This window comes from Manis javanica, chromosome 2 (assembly GCF_040802235.1).
Source record: "Manis javanica isolate MJ-LG chromosome 2, MJ_LKY, whole genome shotgun sequence".
NCBI classification, from domain to species: Eukaryota; Metazoa; Chordata; class Mammalia; order Pholidota; family Manidae; genus Manis; species Manis javanica.
The window spans coordinates 92,252,483-92,271,935 of NC_133157.1; the positions used below are offsets into that span (position 1 = coordinate 92,252,483).

A 19,453-nucleotide genomic window follows, 5' to 3' on the forward strand; every position below is an offset into this window, starting at 1 on the left:
TCTGTCTACCTGTTAATTTGTCCTAAAACGTGTCCATTCCAGCATGTTTTTGTTGACTTTTTGTCTGGACAATCTAGCAGTTACTGATAGTGGGGTATTGAATATTGAAGTGCCTTACTGTTATTGTTGTCAGTTTGTCTCTTAATATCTGTTAGCATTTGCTTAATACATTTCAGTACTTACATTTTTGGAGCATATATATTTGATTGTTGTGTTTTGATATATTTACCCCTTTATCTCTTGTTACCTTTTTTGATCTGAAGTTTATTTTGTTTCATGTAAGTATGGCCACACCTGCTTTTTTGGGATACCATTTGCTTGGAGTATTATCTTCCATCCCTTCACTTTGAGGCTATCTTTAGATAGCCTTTAGAGCTGTGTGTCTTTAGAGCTGAAATGAGTATCTTGAAGGCAGCACATAATTGAGCCTTGTTTATTAATCCACATAGGGACTCTATGCCTTTTGATTGGTGATTCCAATGCAGTTACATTTAGGGTAATTATTGATATGTAAGGACTTAACACTGCCATTTTTACTTTTGTTTTCTGGTTGTTTTGTATCTCCACTTTTCCTTATGTTTTCATCCACCTTAAGTTTCTGCCTACCTTTAAAATTGGCTTTGCATGATGATTTGCTCAGTTTCCCCTTTCTTCATGTTTCATATCTCTGCTTTAGATTTTATTTTGTGGTTACCATGAGGTTATCATGAAGAGTCTCATAAGTAAAATAATCCTCTTTGTGTTGTTAGCTTGTATCTTCATTTGCCTATACAGGTTCTGTCTTTTTTTTTCTGTCACTATTTCTGTCACTATTTTTGCTTTCAGAAATTATCACTTTATATACTTTGAGTCTGTTACCAAATTGTAGTCACTAAAGTTACTTTTAATGCTTTTTACTTCAATCTTTATGCTATTAGTAAGAGTTCAATACCCCATTCTAAATAGAATTACAGTTTTCTGATTCTCTCACCTTATTCAGAGTTTTGTGTACTCTTGTCTTTTCATTTCAGAAAAGATCACCTTTCAGTATTTCTTGATGAAACTCTCAGCTTTTGTTTGCCCAGAAAGGACTTTATTTCTTCATATCTAAAGCATAACTTTGCTGGATAGAGTATTCTATTTTTTTCTTTTATTGGTTTTTTTTTTTTTGGTATCATTAATCTACAATTACATGAGCGACATTATGGTTACTAGACTCCCCCCATCATCAAGTCCCCACCAAACCCCATTACAGTCCCTGTCCATCAGCCTAGTAAGATGCTATAGAATCACTACTTGTCTTCTCTGTGTTATACAGCTCTCCCCGGGCCCCCCACCCACTACATTATGTCTGCTAATCGTAATGCCCCCCCCCCTTCCCTCCCTTCCCACCCATCCTCCTCAGTCCCTTTCCCTTTGGTAACTGTTAGTCCATTCTTGGGTTCTGTGAGTGTGCTGCTGTTTTGTTCCTTCAGTTTTTTCTTTGTTCTTATACTCCACAGATGAGTGAAATCATTTGGTACTTGTCTTTCTCTGCCTGGCTTATTTCACTGAGCCTAATACTCTCTAGCTCCATCCATGTTGTTGCAAATGGTAGGACTTTTTTTCTTCTTATGGATGGATAGAGTATTCTTGGCTGGCAGTTTTTATCTTGGAATACTTTGAATATGTCATTCCATTCTCTCCTGGCCTGTAGAGGTTCTGCTGAGAAATTTGCTGATAGCCTAAGGGCGGAAGAGTTTCTTTGTAGGTTACTTTCTTTTTTTCCCCTTGCTGCCTCTAGGATTATTTCTTTATTATTGATGTTTGACTGCTTTAGTATAATATGCTCTGGATAAGGCCTTTTGTGTTAGAATAATAAGGTGATCTGTTAGCTTTATGGATTTGTATGTCCAATTCTTTCCCCAAGTTTAGGAAGGTCTCAGCTATTATCTCTTTAAATAAACTCTCTGCTGCCTTCTTGTCTCCTTCTGGTATACCCATTACACTTCGGTTGGCTAAACTATTGATAGTTCTCCATAGGGTTCGTTCCCTTTTAAAAACTCTTAGTTCTGTCTCTTCCACCTGAGTTGTATCTAGATTCTCATCTTCAAACTTGGCTATTTGCTCTTGCATATGATCTGCTCTATTTCCAGTGCTTCCTAATTCATTCTTCATCTGATTTATTGAGTTCTTTAGTCCCAGAATTTGTTTAGTTCTTTTTAAAAATTTCTATCTTTGGTTAAGTACCCCTTCTGTTCATTAATTTTATTCCTGGGTTCATTGAATTCTTTTAGAGTTTTCTTGTTCATTTAATTTCTTCATAACAGCTCTTTTGAATTCTTCATCAGATTGCAATCTTCTATATCTTTGTGTTCGGTTGGTGGAGAATTTTCTTTTTCTTTTTGTGACAGTGCACTACCGTGACTTTTCACAGTGTTTGATGACATGTGCCTTTGCTGGTACATTTGAACTAGCCAACACCTTTTTTATTTAGATAAAGCTTTCTTTGTACACAGTCCAATTTTGGCAATTAAAGGACTTTCTTTCATTTTCCAGCAGGTGGCACTATAGCACACATTTTTGGGTTCTCTTACGGGAGCTGCTCAGTGGCTGCATTTGAGAGAGCGCTCAAAAAGACGAGGAAACAGGGCTGGCAGCAGAGTGGGGAAGGCTTGTGCCCGGCCCTGGGGGTTTCGGGTATGCCCGTGGCCCTGGTAGGGGGAGCCTCAAGGGAGGGTGTCTCTGAAGCCCTGAGTGGGCCTCTTGCTGATTCGCGGGGCTGACAGCAGGGAATAACGGGTGACCTGCTTCTCTGCCCTCCTCCTCTGCCTTTCCCTCCCCGGTCAGGTGTCTGGCTCCAGAGGACCAGGCAGCACTAAAGAGCAAGGAGACCCCCCAGCTGTGGCCTGTGGGGCCAGGTAGGCTTCTACTCCTCACTTCCCTCCTCTTTGCCAGAGAGTCACTGGTGCTACTGGGTCACCTCTGCTGGTGCCTCCAGTGTTACTGGGCTCCTTAGTGCCGTATAGAAATCAGTTTTGTTATTTGTTTCCCTCTTTTTCTACTTAGCCTTCAAGGAGCGCATCCTTCACCAGGGAGGGAGACATGTCAGCCAGGCATCTCAGGGACACACAAAAAGCCCAGTGCCATAGTGTGGGACAGATATTGTGGTGCGTGAGCACTGTGAGTGTAGTTAGAATGTTTTCTATTATATCAAGTAGTTTCTATGGGAAACATTTGAATACCACTTTAAAAGATATTCATGGATTTATTTTGCCAGCAAAAATGGGAGGTTTTTTGCAAAGTAACCAAAAATAGAAGGAAATAACATCAGACAGATGAACTTAAGGCAGTATTCCCTCACTGGTGTTGTCTGTCCTTCTTGGAGTCTGCCCTGACCACTTCATGGTGTGTGGGCCTGTTGTCCAGAGATGGAGTACAGGCTTAGCCGCCTTCTTGCATCTCAGCTTCTTCAGTGTCTGTACATCCTTTTAGAAAATTTAAGTCAAATCTTTAGCAAGTTGTATTAGTATTTCTTAGCCCACTACATAGCGTATCTGCCGTACCCTGAGAATCATCACTGCTTTGTATTACCCAGACAGCATGTCCCTGGGGAGATGAAGACAGGCTGCAGTCACTGTCAGGTAAACACTGGAGGGGGATATTTAAGAAGGCCAGAGACAGGGCAGACCTTTATTTTGCGTGATTACATTTAGAAAATAACAGGCGCTCCTTGTGGCAAGCATTGTTAAATGTAGTTTCTAAGCTGGATTATGCTATTTTTTACATGTAAATATCACACGTATTACTGTCTGACTCACCCACATATATGTAACATTGTCACTTGTAGGGAATATGTAGAAAGATGTTTCTGTATCAAATATTTTGTGTGTTTTACTAAGCAGTGAAGTACTGTTTCCCATATTGTGGAGTAAATGTTTCACAATGAGCTGTTGGTTTTTTCTGTTGTCAAGTCTTAAGACATGTTACCGTCTTAATGACATTGACCTGTTTTTAGAAAGCTGTTATAATTCCAGTATTTTTATATGAAATCATTTTCATTCAGACAATTCTGTGCACTAAATTTTCTCTCTGTTGTGCCTCATATCATGAATGTATTCTAACAAGTCAGCAGGAAAGACTTTGGACTGCATCTTTATCTTATTAAACATAGCTGAGTTTTTATTGAATCATAACAATATAGTTAATTCTATATGTTTCTTTCCTTCAGTGAACCTGACAAGTTGATCCCAAAGAAAAGGGTACTTACAGAATATGCAGAATATTATAAAGATATTTCCAAGGTGTAGTGTTCCTCTCCCACAAAACTATCCCAACATGTGACATAAAACATGTTTAAAATTAATAAGTCAGTAAGTAGACTAGAAAATAAGAAAGGATAGCTGCCTGAATGAGAAAACAGGTAGTATCTTAGTAAAAAAAGCACAGGATTAGACTAAAGAACACAGATATCACCCCCACAATTATAAAGAGAGGAGCTGCCTGAGGTGGAGTGGACCCAGGGCCTCCTCAGGCTCACAGTTGTGGCCACCAGGACAGCAGGGCTCTGAAGGTGCTCATGGTAGGATGACAAGTGAGTTTATCTGGACCAAATACTCCCCAGTCCCCAGCACTTCATTTACACCAGAACACAAGCAACAGGTGATCATCCCTGGCTGACGGTGAGGTACAGGGGCCTTGGGTTGGAAAGGCAGGGAAATTCCTGGGAGACTAGAACCACCAGCCCCAAGGAGGGGTGTTTGGCCCTCATGGGCATTACCTCCCAGCAATTCCTTCAGGAGAGATTGGAGCTTGGGGTCTTCTAGTTCCCCACTACAGATGATGCCTTTATGGGTCCAGCTTCATGAAGGTAACTGATCTGAACATGTGCATAGTCTCCAAGCCTTGTGTGCCACTGCACAGGTTTTCTGCAGAGTGCCCTGAGCCTTCCTAAGCACAGTAAGGTGTAGACACAGCATTCACACTCCTGTGTCTGCACCCAAAGTACCTGAGCACCAGGTTTAGCAGAAAGTGGTTATAGGTCGGTGGTGCACCCAGACACCTTGCAGAAGCATGAAAATGCAGGACATGAGCGAATTCTGAGGGCTGATGGACTGTTCAGCTTCCTCATTATGGTGGAGGTTACATGGTCGCATGTGTTTCTCAAAACTAATAGAGCTGTACACGCTTTTTTAAAGGGTGAGTTTTACTCTGTGCAAATTACTCTGCAGTACACGTGTTCAAATCTTTTAATTTAAAACAAGAAGGATCTTTCCCCTAGGTCTCCATGTATTTCTTTTTTTGTTGTTATTGCTTATTTCTCCCTCAGCTTCAGCCTGTGTGTTAACTGTATCATGGTGTTTTCTCCTAGCAGATGGTTGCAGTGCTCCCTTCGCGTTCTTGCCTCCTGCGTCCTTCAGCAGCTCCTGGGAACTGTCCAGCAGCCTCAGCCCTGGGTTTGCAAGGCTTGGTGCAGAGATGGTGAGTCTGCCTTTTCCCTCCTATTCGTACTTGGTGAATCTCTTTGCATTTTCATTTAATAAAATACTTACAATTTTATGACTGGTGTCTTGAGGAAGGAAATAAAATTCCAAATAAGCAGACTGGCTCACATTTAAACCTCCAGGGTGTATCTGACATGAGTAAGTTAATCACTTTGTCACTCTGGCCCCACTGGGCCTCTGTCAGTACCGTCCTGAGGGCACTGAAAGAAGTCACCCCTGACTTAAGAGTGTCTCAACTCCGTACAGTCATTTCCAGATCCAAGTATTGAAGGCGTAAGAATTGTTCATGTCCTTTTGTTTATCTTGAATTTTTTTTTCTACCACATGTATACATTGCTTCAGCACATTATCCCAGATTATTAAATGATCTCTATTTGGACAAGAAAATTAACAGAATAAGAAGCATTTTAAAAAGATTAGGCTTTGAATATTCTTTAACTGTAACTCTTAGTTTATTCTTACTGTGCCTGACTTGATTCTCTCGCTAGCACCCAGTAAGGAAGAATAGGGATAATAATGGCTTATTCACGCTCCATTGTGAATATTCTGTTTATATTTGTAAGCATATATTTGAGGCCTATGTTTCTTTTCCATATGCTAAACAGAAGTGTAGAAAATGGAATGCTATCTTGCTATATAAATAATAGGAAACTTCAAATCACCATATGCATGGTGACAGGGCATCACCCTGGCATTTTCTGAGCCAAAACTGAGGTGAAACTTCTATGAGTGAATTCTCAGGAAATTGAATTTACATTATGAACAAAAAATATTTGTCGGCATGTAAGAAAAATACACCAGAAGTGTTAACACTATTAGTATTATGCTTTCCTATTTCTTTATTGCCTTCCTTATTATTTGTGCTTTTCTGTTTTTTTTATTCCCTTTTGCTTTCCTTTGTGTTTTCACTAATTGAGCTTATTTAGGGCACTTCACATTGGACCACAAATATATTATGGCCTTTATTGTAGGCAATATGGTTATCAGAATATACGTCTCACTTAAAGCACTTACTCTAATAAAGCTGCTTTAAAATCACTTTTATCATGTTAATAGACATCTGTTTTTATTTTAAAACTTAGTTTTATGTTTCTATGTAAGTAAGATAAAGTGTGAATGTGTGTCAGTTAAAGCAATTGCTAAAAAGTGCAAAATAATAAAAAATTTTAAGTGGGGATTATATATTTATATGGCACAGTGGAGTTTTTGTCTTTTAATAGGTTTATACCTAATGTAGTCAGTTGTAGTGAGGATCCTCCAACTAGTCAGTTACTACTCCCCAAGTGACCACGCAGAAGACCTGACGGACCACAAGTCAGTGGACACACCACATGTTAGGAGCAACAGGGCTCCTGGCTGGGAAAAGCTCCCTCCTTCTCTGGACCATGGGCCCGGTCCCGTTGTAACTCCAAGTGGAAAATAATTTTCCCAGCCCAGGGCAAAATAGCTTTGAAACCGAAATCAGTCAAAGGGAGAAATAAAGTGGGAGAAACCCGTTTATTTCTTACAAGCAGTCATCCACTTCTGCTTGCCTGTGTCTCTCATGACCGGCTACAGAAAGGGACCTCACGAAACCTCTCCACTCTGGTTGTACACTCGCTCCCCCCATCCTTGTAATCACCTGTTGATACAGACATGGACTACTTCTCTCCACGCTTGGAAACACCTATTGATACGTAGATGCACAGGGCCAGGTGAGAGATTCTAGAAATACTTCAGTTTTACCCACAGCCCACCCCTCCAGAAATCTTGCCTCACAGTCTACTCACTCTCCATCTTCTGCAGTGACCCCTGTGGAGAAAACTGGAGCCTATAACCAGGCTAATAACACACAGTCACAATAGCCATAAAATCATGATAATCCTGAAGCCAGAGAATTCAGCTAGGTTCAGAGTCCTATGAAGATCTAGTCCAAAGCTTACCCATTCCACAGGCAGGCAGTAGCTGAATGGGTAGGGAGTTCATTGTAATCACCATGCGGTAGCTGCAGCCAGGGGTTAGGTCCAGTCCACAGGGACTGCAGAGGAAAATAACCTTAAGGGCGATAAGATTCATGTTTTAATGATACCAGCATAGGCAAATCTTGTCCATTAGGTAGGATGCATGCAAGGGAATGGTCCTGTGATAGGATAGTGGCAGGAATTAGATCACGTCCTGGTATAGAATACCAGACTTTCACCCCCTTCCCTATGGGAGTTACAGATGGGTCACTATATAGGGCTATAGGAGGTACATGCACTGGCCATAAAAATAAAACAGAATTTCCCCACAAGATGCTCTTAACTCCAGGACATTTTAGGTACACTACTCTGATCTTTGGGGACCACTCTGCTGTGAATCCAGCAGTACACAGGCCTTTTCCCCAAGGTGCCAGAAGGACCAGCCATCATTGGTCCATGTGTTGAAATGTCCAGGGCCATGTCCACTCAACAGTGTCTCCAGCGTTTAATACAGTTGTGGCTGGCAGCAGGATGTTGTTCTGCTGGCTATATCCTGGCTTCAATAATGCCTCTTTGATTTGCATACACAGTTGTACAGGAGAGGCAGCAAGGTGTGTTAGCATATCCATGGGGCTCAGGGCTCCTTTTTGGGGCTTCTCATTCCAATGCCGTAGCACTGTCCGTAAGTGAACTGACCAGCCTCATAGACTATTGGTGTCCGTCTTCAGGCCAGATTTCAACAAACCATTGTACCTCTATCATGCCTGCCCTGTACGATTATATGGTACATGAAACTTCCACTTAATTCCTAATTGCTGCACACATTCTTGAAATGCATGTCCAGTAAAATGGGTGCCTTGATCATTCTCAGTCACCTGCGGCTGCCATAGGCTGCAAAGAGATGCTGTAGGCCCCTCCTGGTGGCATGACATGCAGGAAAAGCAAGCAACAGGCCAGTAGCTGTGTCCACCCAAGTGGTGGATACTGATATCCTTCTGATACAGGCAGAGGCCCAATGTAGTCTATCTGCCACCTGACAAGGTGTATCGGCCCCTTTACTATTGTCCTATGTTGCTGCAGGACTTGGTGTAAGGCCCTCTTAGAGCATACAAGGCACTCCTTTTGAGCTCTGCTGACTTCTTCAAAGGTCACTGGCAAGCCCCACCAACGGGCTACAGCCCACATTGTCTTTTGCCCCAGTGGTGTAACCATTGGACCACATCAGAGGCAGGCTTTCCTTCTAGCCAGTGCACCTGGGCCACTATGTCTGCTTCATCATTCCCTGGTGATGCCAAAGGCAAATGGCCAGTCACATCATACATGGTAACTCTTAGTCTGACCAGAGGCCCATAGGTCTTGCCACAATTTTTGCCCCCAAAGGGGCTGGTGACCAGCCATCATCCAGTTGGCATGGTACCATGTCGGTAGCCACAGGGTCAGGCCACAATAGATGGCCCAGCTGTCAGTGCAGACAAGTATAGGGGAGGGCTCCTGGGTGATCATGAGCCATATGGCCCACAATTCAGCCCATTGGCTGCTCTTCCCCCTCCATCCTCCATCCACATTGTCTCAGTCTTAGGAAGGAAAGCCACAGCCCTCCACTTTGGGGGCTGCCCACAACTGGAGCCGTCTGTGTACCAAGCATCTTCAGGTATATACTGGGACGTTTCCCTCCTGATAAGGACTCTTGACCACCAATGACTCAAAAGCAAGTTCTTCCTGCTTTCCACTGGTATACATCACTGGCCCCAGTAAGCATTGGAGTTCTCCACTAAGGGGCTAGTAGAGAGGGTGCTACACTGCTGTAAATATGCACCCCATTTGGCCAGTGTAGGCATCTGTGTCATGCCACTCCGTGGCCTTCGGATCCAGTCTTGCACCCACCCCTCAATGGGATGGGTGGTTATTACCTCGATCAGAGCTGTTTTGGTGATAGGCTCTGTAGCCAGCAAGGTGTGGTACACACCAGCCAGTTGCTTTTCTATCAAGGTGTACCGGACCTTTGTTCCTTTCCATAGCTGAGACCAGAATCCAATAGGTTGGTATGTCCATTCAAGCCACTGCCAAAGACCCCATCCATAACCATCTTCAGTTACATGAACATCTAGCTCATGGGGCCTTGATGAGTCCATTACACTCAAGGCCTGCACAGCCTTGACTGCTCACTTAGCAGCAGTAAAAGCAGCTGCACATATGTCATCCCAGTCCCACCTGATGCCCTTTCGTATCAACCGGAATAAGGCTTTAGAATTTGTGCCAAGCATGGAATAAACACTCTCCAAAAGACCCAAACACTATTGTAATACTGCCACAGTGGTAGGGGTGGGGAAAGCCTGGACCTTGTCTATAACTCCTTCTGGAATAACTTTACTTTTTCATGACCAGACAACCCCCAAGAACATTGCAGACAAACCAGGTCCCTGAACCTTGGTGCTGTTCCCAGCCCATCCTGTCTCCTGTTGATGTGGCAGCACTCTAGGAACTGCCCCTTCTAAATCTGCAAGAGAATCAGATGTGAGCATGATATCATCAATGTAGTGATACAGTTGCACCACTTGTGGTTTCTTCCGTGTGGCCAAGTCCTGGGCTACAAGTCCGTGACAGATGGTAGAACTGTGGAAGTATCCCTGTGGAAGGACAGTGAATGTCCAGTGCCGGCCTTCCCATGTGAAGGCAAACTGTTCCCGACTTTCCTGTTCTATATCAATAAGAGAAGAAAGTATTAGCAAAGTCCACAACATGGTATGTCCCTAGTTCATGACTGAAGGTGTCCATAAGGGCTACTATAGAGGGGACAGCAGCACGCGAAAGGGGGTGTGACTATTCAGTTCTCCGTAATCCATGGTCATATGCCAAGAGCCGCACACTTTTTCACTGGCTACAGCAGGGGATAAAAGGACTATGAGTGGGCTTTATGATGCCCACATTCTCCAACTACGTAGAGTTTCTTCAATTTCCTGTATCCCCCAGGCAATTTACACTGCTTAGTATTTGTCACCTGCCTAGTTACAGGCAGAGCTATGAATGGGTGATTAGCATGTCCCCTCAGATCAGCCCTTACCACACGTACCCTCAGTCTGAAGTTACTTGCAGTGGTCTGTAACCACAGGCCCTGTAGGATATCTACCCCCAAAATATATTCAGGGATGGGAGAAATGTACACGGTATACTCCTTTGGGGGTAAACGCCCTATCCCCCCATGGGATTTGGGCTTTCTTCACTCTAATTGCCTTACCCCGGTAGCCATCTGTCCCAGCAGGCGTCCCAAGAAAATACTCAGGGTCGACATAAATCAGAGAACTCAGCTCCTGTATCCACCAGTGCTAGGCTACATTGTACATTCACAGGGGAGCAATGAATTACTAATTCTATGTGTGGCCTCCGGTCCCCACCATGTCCCCCAGGGTGGGGGCCTTGACCCTTCCCTCAGTCGAACCATGATGACTAATTATCCTCCTGTGGGGATGAGGACCCAGGCGGAGCCTGAGTACTGTCCCCCAGGAAGTCTTGCAGAAACGTAGGCTGGACATGGGGCTTTGCCTTCAGCTTCCATGTCCTGGACCTCAGCGGCTGGAACTGCTGCCCTGGCTTTAATTGGTGCCACAGTTCTAACAAGATCCTTTTGGGCTGCCTATCAAGTTTTTCTTTCACTACCCCCGCCTTTATCAAATCAACGCACATCTGGGTCCTTGAGACCTTCATGGGGCCCTTTGCAACTCCTTTATGGGCCCTCGTAACTCATACTTCCTTCTGTGCTCTTATTGTTTCAACCTCCCCCAGCTGTGCTAAAGTAGGAGTAGCCTCACTATGGGTTGCCCTTTGTTGGGGGAAGAATAGTCACTAGGGTCCCAAAGAGAGATGGGGGAGCCATATGGAGCTCCAGATTTCTCATTCCTACAGCGAGCAAGTCCTCATCAGGGCCCTGGAAGTCCATATTATAGGAAAAATATTTTTCATGCTTAACCCCCGTAGCACCTGCTGGAGCTCTGCATACGTTTCCCAGCTAGTGGGTAAGTTTGGTAAATCACCCTTTTTAGGCCAAACTGCTCTGATAGCTGCTGCCATCCAATCTAGAAGTGCCTGATTCCCTGCGGTGTGACGGGCACTTTGCAACTGCTGCCATAGGGAAGGGTAAGTGGTCAGGGAATCCAGTCTACTCATTTCAGAACCCAACATGACGTTTTCCATCTCCATACCCCAAAGATGCAAAAGCCATGTAGGCAGAGGTTCCAACGGCTTTTGCTGAAACTGCATGCTCATGTCCACCAGCTCATCCTAGGTATAGGGGAGGAGCATGGGGTGCTCCACAACCCAGGGAGGGGGCGGCTACTCCTCCCCCTGAGGAGCCCACTGTGGTTGTGTTTTTATTTTCTTAATTACAACCTGGCAGACCTTTAATACAGGAGAGGCAGGTACCTCAGGCGGCGGCCTCGGCAACAGTTTGGCCCTCATCCCCACCCCCTCATCCTCCCTGCACACCTCCTCTACCATCTCCAGGGCTGAAGGCACCGCTCCTTCCTCCCCACCCCCAGCGGCCTCTTACAATGCAGATTCTTCAGCTGCCTCCTCCCGCACTGCTAACATACCTCCAGGGAGTGTGACCCGTCTTATCAATAACTGTCTCTCTTAAGGGCATCCCATAGCTCACCACCCAGCTCCACCACCCAATGCTGAAGTGTCTCTCTCTCCTCGATAATCCTTTCCACTATCTCGAGAAAAAGACATCCCACAATCCCAGCTGCTACATGGCCTCTCTGGGCCTCTAAGCAGTCTTCTAGCTCATGGAGAGCTGATTCCACAGCTTCCAGTGTCCACCCTTCCCAAATTCTGGGCAAGGCCCCACCCCTCTAGGAGGTGCTTTACCCTAGACCAATTCCCCACTATGGATGGGTTCCTGAATTGGAAGCCCCACAGATAGGAGGTTCCGGGGTTAAGCTGCCCCCTCCAGCACTGCAGCCACTGGGGCCTCCCCACCATCCACAGTGGGGGCTCTATGTATCTCCCAACCAACTCTAGGGACAGCCTGCTCAAGGGTCGCACCCATGAAGACAGACTTTGGGTTCAGAGATCCTGCCAGCTATGCCAGATGTAACTCGGGTGGAAAATACTTTCCCAGCCCAGGGCAAAATACCTTCGAAACTGAACTCAGTCAAAGGGAGAAATAAAGTGGGAGAAACCTGTATATTTCTTACAAGCAATTGTCTGCTTCTGCTTGTCCGTGTCTCTTGCAACCCAGCTACAAAAAGGGACCCCAGCAAACTTCTCCACCCCAGTTATACACTTGCTCCCCCCATTCATGTAATCACCTGTTGATACAGAGATGGACTACTCTCCACCCTTGGGAATACCTATTGATACAGAGATACACAAGGCCAGATGAGAGCTTCTGGAAATGCTGCAATTTTATCCCCGCCCATGCTTTCTGTTCACCCTTAGCAATCTGTTTTGCTCTCTGGTATCTTACAGCACTTCCAGGACCTGGGGCATTTCTGCGGATGCTCACCTCTTTTTATCTTCTCCTTTCCCTCACCATTGGATCACACGGCCAGGACACCACCATGCTTTGGGTCTGAGCTACCAAATCAAAGCAACTACAGCTACAACAAAATGAACAATTTAACTCTTCATTTTGTTCATAATACACTTAAGTCTGTTATTTCATTCATTGCCAAAATTTAGGTTCTGTTTCTTCACTTTAGATGGTGTTGCTGCATAGCCTTATTAGATAGTCATTACCACTGAAGCACTGAGTGAGATTGGGCTGGGGATAAAGGAAATGGGGTAATCTCAAGCCATAGCTCTTCTTGATGTCAGATTGTATTATTTTGTATTAAACTCTATGACCATGAGGATTCTCTAGCATGGGGAGTAGTTTTATTCTTTGTTCAGATTCCTGCAGTTCAGAGTGAAAAAGCAGGATACCAATCTTAATAAAATTTGCTTTTGTTAATGAAGAAAACTATTTATTGTTATTTTAATTTAATGCTTTAGTTAGCAATCAACTGAGTTGGTTACAAATTCATTTTTTATTGGTTTTGATTTTATCTCCCTTATGTTAACCTGAAATAATGAACAAAAGAATTCAAAATCAGGTGTGATTTATTGAAGGCTTTAGATTATCTCTAGTGTTTTAGTATCTCTTAATAGATTTTGATGGTCTGTGGAAGAGTGATTTAAGTATTCTGATCATGAATATTTAACAAACATAAAAAATAATCAAACCAATACATAAATGACTGGGTATTTTTAACATCACAGACGTTAAAGCCTTTCTCTAGTGGAGTGTAAAGATCTCAGTTAAAATTAGCAGAAAAAATAATCAAACCAATACATAAATGACTGGGTATTTTTAACATCACAGACGTTAAAGCCTTTCTCTAGTGGAGTGTAAAGATCTCAGTTAAAATTAGCAGAAAAAAATAATCAAACCAATACATAAATGACTGGGTATTTTTAACATCACAGACATTAAAGCCTTTCTCTAGTGGAGTGTAAAGATCTCAGTTAAATTAGCAGACATAAAGCAAGTAGTTTTCCAGTTAGACAACTGGAAGGTGCTGTGGATGTAGCTGTGGTAGTTACTGAAGCCCTGGCCTGAGGGATGAGAGCGGAAGAAGGTAACTTAGAGTAGATGGATCCCATGTGACTCACGTTAAGGGAGCAGAGTTGACTTTTTGGATGTGTCCTCATTCACACCACTTGGATGCCACCACTGGTTCTTCCGTCTCACTAAATGATGAGTTGGTGGGCCAAACTAATGTACTTACACATCCACATTATCTATCCTTTTCTTATGGGGAGGGGTCACTTTTTCCATGAACGGTTTGATAAGTTAGGAAGCATAATCCAAAATTACTGTTAATTTACAAAAAGACATTACCATGAATGTTGGGCAGAATAGAATGTAATTAATTAAATACATATTTGTTTTTTACATTTTTATAGTTTCAGGATAACCTGAAATTTAATGTCAATTAATAATAAAATGCACATTCTTTAAACCAAATTCAGTGCTGCTTTGCAAGCAAGTTCCATGTAACATTTATAGGTTTAGATGGAATCTCAGGGTGGGAAATGATGATCACACACTTGTGTAACTGACCAGACCCTTGAAGTAACAGCGTAACATGCCTTAATGAAATGCTTTATTCCCATGCACTTGGGAAATCCTAAATGTGTTAATCAACCTGTAATTGTGCTTTCATACTATGGAAAATAGAAGAAATAAAATTACACTTGAAAACACAGTAATAGCATATTTTTGCTTCCAGAAACAACAAATGCTTTTTATTTTCTATTTTTTATAAATCTCTCCCATCTGCTCAGTAGGTCCAAAATGGAGTATTATTATTTTCTACTTTTTTCTTTTGTTTTTTATTTACTGCCACTGAGCCCTGGTATTGCCTGGAACATCTTTTAGAATAGTTTTCCCCATGCTAATACACGTTAATGTTCAGATCAAGCCCTGGTAAAGAAGAAATGGCAAGCAAAAGCACTGTTAGGTTTATTATTAACAAAGATTATTCCAATTCTTGGGTAAACCTCCAAGAGACTAATTTTAAAATTCTGGTGGGGAGTTTTGGGATAAGTGTTTTTTTATCCCACATAGCCCATTTGTCTTACGATGTTAGTACAGAATGATAATTTCTAGCACACTTCTCATACACAGTGTTCATGGGGCAGGTCCTTGAGGAAGGAGAGGAAGAACGGCAATGTTTTAGTGGATGTTTCTGCTGCTTAACCTGATACGTAGAAATACTCAAAAATTGGTCTTCAGATATTCAATTATCCAATAATTTCCTATTCCTGAAGAATGTTTGTAAACATTTAGAAAAAATACTTATAATTGGACAATCATGTCAAAGTGTAAAGTGTTTAAAAGTGGCAATAAAACAATACTGTGCCAACATGTAATAAATTTTCAATATTTCTGAATAAATGAATTACTTATATTAGGAAGATATTTTTTACATACAATTGCAGGACTTGATTTTCTCCATGACCAGTAATTGACTTTCTTTTTCAACTTACTTGAGGAATAACTGACATATAATACTGTGTAAATTTAACATGTAGGACATGACATGATTTGATATACATGTATATTGCAAAATGATTACCACAGTAAGGGTGAATACATCCATCACCTCACATTGTTACCATTTTTGTGGTTTTGATGGGAGAGCTTTTAAGATCTACTCTCAGCAGCATTCAGGTGCTACAATAAGGCTATTCAGCATAGTCACCATGCTGTGTGTTAGATCCTCAGTGCATTTTCTGCTGAAACTGTTGCCCATTGACCACCATCACCTAGTTTCTATGTTTCTATGATTTCAGTGTTTTTAAATTCCACATATAAGTGAGATCATAAAGTATTTGTTTTTCTCTGTCTGACCTATTCCATTTAACACATTGCCCTTAGGTTCATCTATGTTGCTGCAGGTGATGGGATTTCCTTCTTTTTGTGGCTGAATATTATTCCATCACATATACATACACACCACATTTTCATTGTCCATTTCTCTGTTGAAGGGCACTTTTCCATATCTTGGCTCTTGTAAGTAACACTGCAGTGGATATGGGCATGCAGATCTCTCTTCCAGGTAGTGATTTCATTTCTTTTAGATGTATACCCAAAAGTGGAATTGCTGGATCATATGGTAGCTCTATTGATAATTTTTTGAGCAAACTCCATACAGTTTTGCATAGTGGCTGTAACAGTTCACATTCCTACCTTAGTGCACAAGGGCTCCCTTTTCTCTTCCTTGCCAGAACTTACTATCTTTTCTCTTGAAAATAACCACTCTAACCGGTATGAGGGGATATCCTATGGTGGTTTAGACTACCATTTCCTTGATGATTAGTGACATTGAGTATCTTCTCATATACCTGTCGGCCAGTTGTTTATCTTTGGAAAAATGTCTATTCAGCTCCTTTGCCCACATTTTAAAATCAGATTATTTGTGTCTTTGTTATTGAGATATATGAGTTTCACATATTTTTGGTATTAGCACCCTATCAGAGACATGGTTTACAAATATCTACTCACATTCCACAGGTTGTCTTTTCACTCTGTTGATTGTTTCTTTTGCTGTGCAGAAGCTTTTTAGTTTTACGTAGTCCCAATTGTTTATTTTTGCTTTGGTGCTTGTAGTTTTGTTGTCACAGCCAAACTGTCATTGCCAAGATCAGAGTCACGAAGTGGACCCGCCAAGTGTTCTTCCAGGAGTTTTTGTTTCAAGTCTTACATTTATATCTTTAGCCCATTTCGAGTTAATTTTTGTGAGCGGTGTAAGATATGAATCCAGTTTTATTATTTTGCATGTGAATATGCAGTTTTTATAACAACAGTTATTAAAGAGACTATCCTTTCGAGTGTTTTTGGCTCCCTCATTGATGATTAATTGACCACATGTGTGTGGGTTTATTTCTGGATTCCCCATTCTTCTCCAATGGTCTGTGTCTACTTTTCTACCAGTATTGTACTATTTAAATATATATAGCCTTGTACTATAGTTTGAAACCAGGAAGTGTGATGCTTCCAGCTGTGTGATTCATACCCAGGATTGCTTTAGCTATTCAGGGTCTTCTATAGTTCCTTATTAATTTAAAGATTATTTTGCATATCTGAGAAAAATACCATTGGAATTCTGATAAGGATTGTATTGAATTTGTACATGGCTTTGAGTAGTATGGAAATTTTAACAATATTAATTACTATCCATGAACACAGGATATTTTTCTTTTTATTTGTGTCATCTTCAATTCATCAGTGTTTTAGTTTTCAGTGTACAGATCTTTCACCTCCTTGGTTAAATTTATTCCTAGGTATTTTATTCTTTTTGATACTATTAGGGTTGTATTTTCTATTTCTTCATGTTCAGTCTTAGTAGGATGTACATTTCTAGGGATTTCCATAGGTTGCCCAATTTGTTGCCATTTAATTGTTCATAGTAGTCTCTTATGATCCTTTGTATTTCTGTGGTATCATTTGTTATGTCTTCTCTTTCATTCATACTTTTTTTTAAATTTTAGTATCATTAATCTACAGTTACATGAGGAACATTATCTTTACTAGACTCCCCCCTTCACCAAGTCCCCGCCACGAACCCCATTACAGTCACTGTCCATCAGCATAGTAAGATGCTGTAGAATCCCTTATTGTCTTCTCTGTGTTATACAGCCCTCCCTGTGGCCCCCCTCACATTATACATGCTAATTGTTATGCCCCCTTTCTCCCCCACCCCCTTATCCCTCCCTTCCCAGCCATCCTCCCCAGTCCCTTTCCCTTTGGTAATTGTTAGTCCATTCTTGGGTTCTCTGATTCTGCTGCTGTTCTGTTCCTTCAGTTTTTCTTTGTTCTTATACTCCACATATGAGTGAAAGCAATTGGTTCTTGTCTTTCTCCACCTGGCTTATTTCACTGAGCATAATACCCTCTAGCTCCATCCATGTTGTTGCAAATGGTAGGATTTGTTTTATTCTTATGGCTGAATAATATTCCATTGTGTATATGTACCACATCTTCTTTATCCATTCATCTACTGATGGACACTTAGGTTGCTTCCATTTCTTGGCTATTGTAAATAGTGCTGCGATAAACATAGGGGTGCATCTGTTTTTTCAAACTGGGCTGCTATACTCTTAGGGTAAATTCCTAGAATTGGAATTCCTGGGTCAAATGGTATTTCTATTTTTAGTTTTAGTTTTTTGAGGAACCTCCAAATTGCTTTCCACAACGGTTGAACTAATTTACATTCCCACCACCAGTGTAGGAGGGTTCCCCTTTCTCTACATCCTCACCAGCATTTGTTGTTCCGAGTCTTTTCTATGTTGGCCACCCTAACTGGTGTGAGATGATATCTCATTTTGGTTATAATTTGCATTTCTCTAATTATTAGTGATGTGGAGCATCTTTTCATGTGTCTTCTTTGGAGAAGTGTCTCTTCAGCTCCTCTGCCCATTTTTTAATTGGATTATTTGCTTTTTCTTTGTTGACTTATGTAAACTCTTTATATATTTTGAATGTCAATCCTTTATTGGGTATGTCATATGAATATACTCTCCCATACTGTAGGCTGCCTTTTTATTCTGTTGATGGTGTCCTTTCCTGTACAGAGGCTTTTCAGCTTGATATAGTCCCACTTGTTCATTTTAGCTTTTGTTTCCCTTGCCTGGGGAGATATGTTCATGAAGAAGATGCTCATGTTTATATCCAAGAGATTTTTGCCTATGTTTTTTTCTAAGAGTTTTATGGCTTCATGACTTACATTCAGGTCTTTGATCCATTTAGAATTTACTTTTGTGTATGGGGTTAGACAGTGATCCAGTTTCATTCTCTTACATGTAGCTGTCCAGTTTTGCCAACACCAGCTGTTGAAGAGGCTGTCATTTCCCCATTGTATGTCCATGGCTCCTTCATCGTATATTAATTGACTATATATGTTTGGGTTAATATCTGGAGTCTCTATTCTGTTCCACTGGTCTGTGGTTCTGTTCTTGTGCCAGTACCAAATTGTCTTGATTACTGTGGCTTTGTAGTAGAGATTGAAGCTGGGGAGTGAGATCCCACCCCACTTTATTCTTCATCCTTAAGATTGCTTTGGCTGTTTCGGGTCTTTGGTGGTTCCATATGAATTTTTGAACTATTTGTTCCAGTTCATTGAAGAATGCCGTTGGTAATTTGATAGGGATTGCATTGCATCTGTAGATTGCTTTTGGGCAGGATGGCCATTTTGATGATATTAATTCTTCCTAGCCAAGAGCATGGGATGAGTTTCCATTTGTTCGTGTCCTCTTTAATTTCTCTTAAGAGTGTCCTGTAGTTTTCAGGGTATAGGTCTTTCACTTCCTTGGTTAGGTTTATTTCTAGGTATTTTATTCTTTTTGATGCCATTATGAATGGAATTGTATTCCTGATTTCTCTTTCTATTAGTTCATTGTTAGTGTATAGGAAAGCCACAGATTTCTGTGTGTTAATTTTGTATTCTGCAACTTTCCTGAATTCCAATATTAGTTCTAGTAGTTTTGGATTGGAGTCTTTAGGGTTTT

At 41.6% G+C, this 19,453-nt stretch overlaps 1 protein-coding gene across 3 annotated transcripts in view; it reads left to right on the forward strand.

Moving 5' to 3' along the window:
* Nucleotides 1–19,453, forward strand: part of ZNF484 (zinc finger protein 484) — a 55,389-nt gene that overhangs the window by 18,512 nt on the left and 17,424 nt on the right. For 2 of the 3 annotated variants that reach the window (XM_073228882.1, XM_073228880.1), the window contains exon 2: nucleotides 5,330–5,439. Coding sequence is in view for 2 of the 3 variants with exons in the window: in XM_073228880.1 (XP_073084981.1) it covers nucleotides 5,437–5,439 (3 nt within the window). In the remaining variant the exon portion in view is untranslated. The remainder of the gene's footprint in view (nucleotides 1–5,329; nucleotides 5,440–19,453) is intronic. The other variant, XM_073228881.1, reaches the window with a different exon arrangement.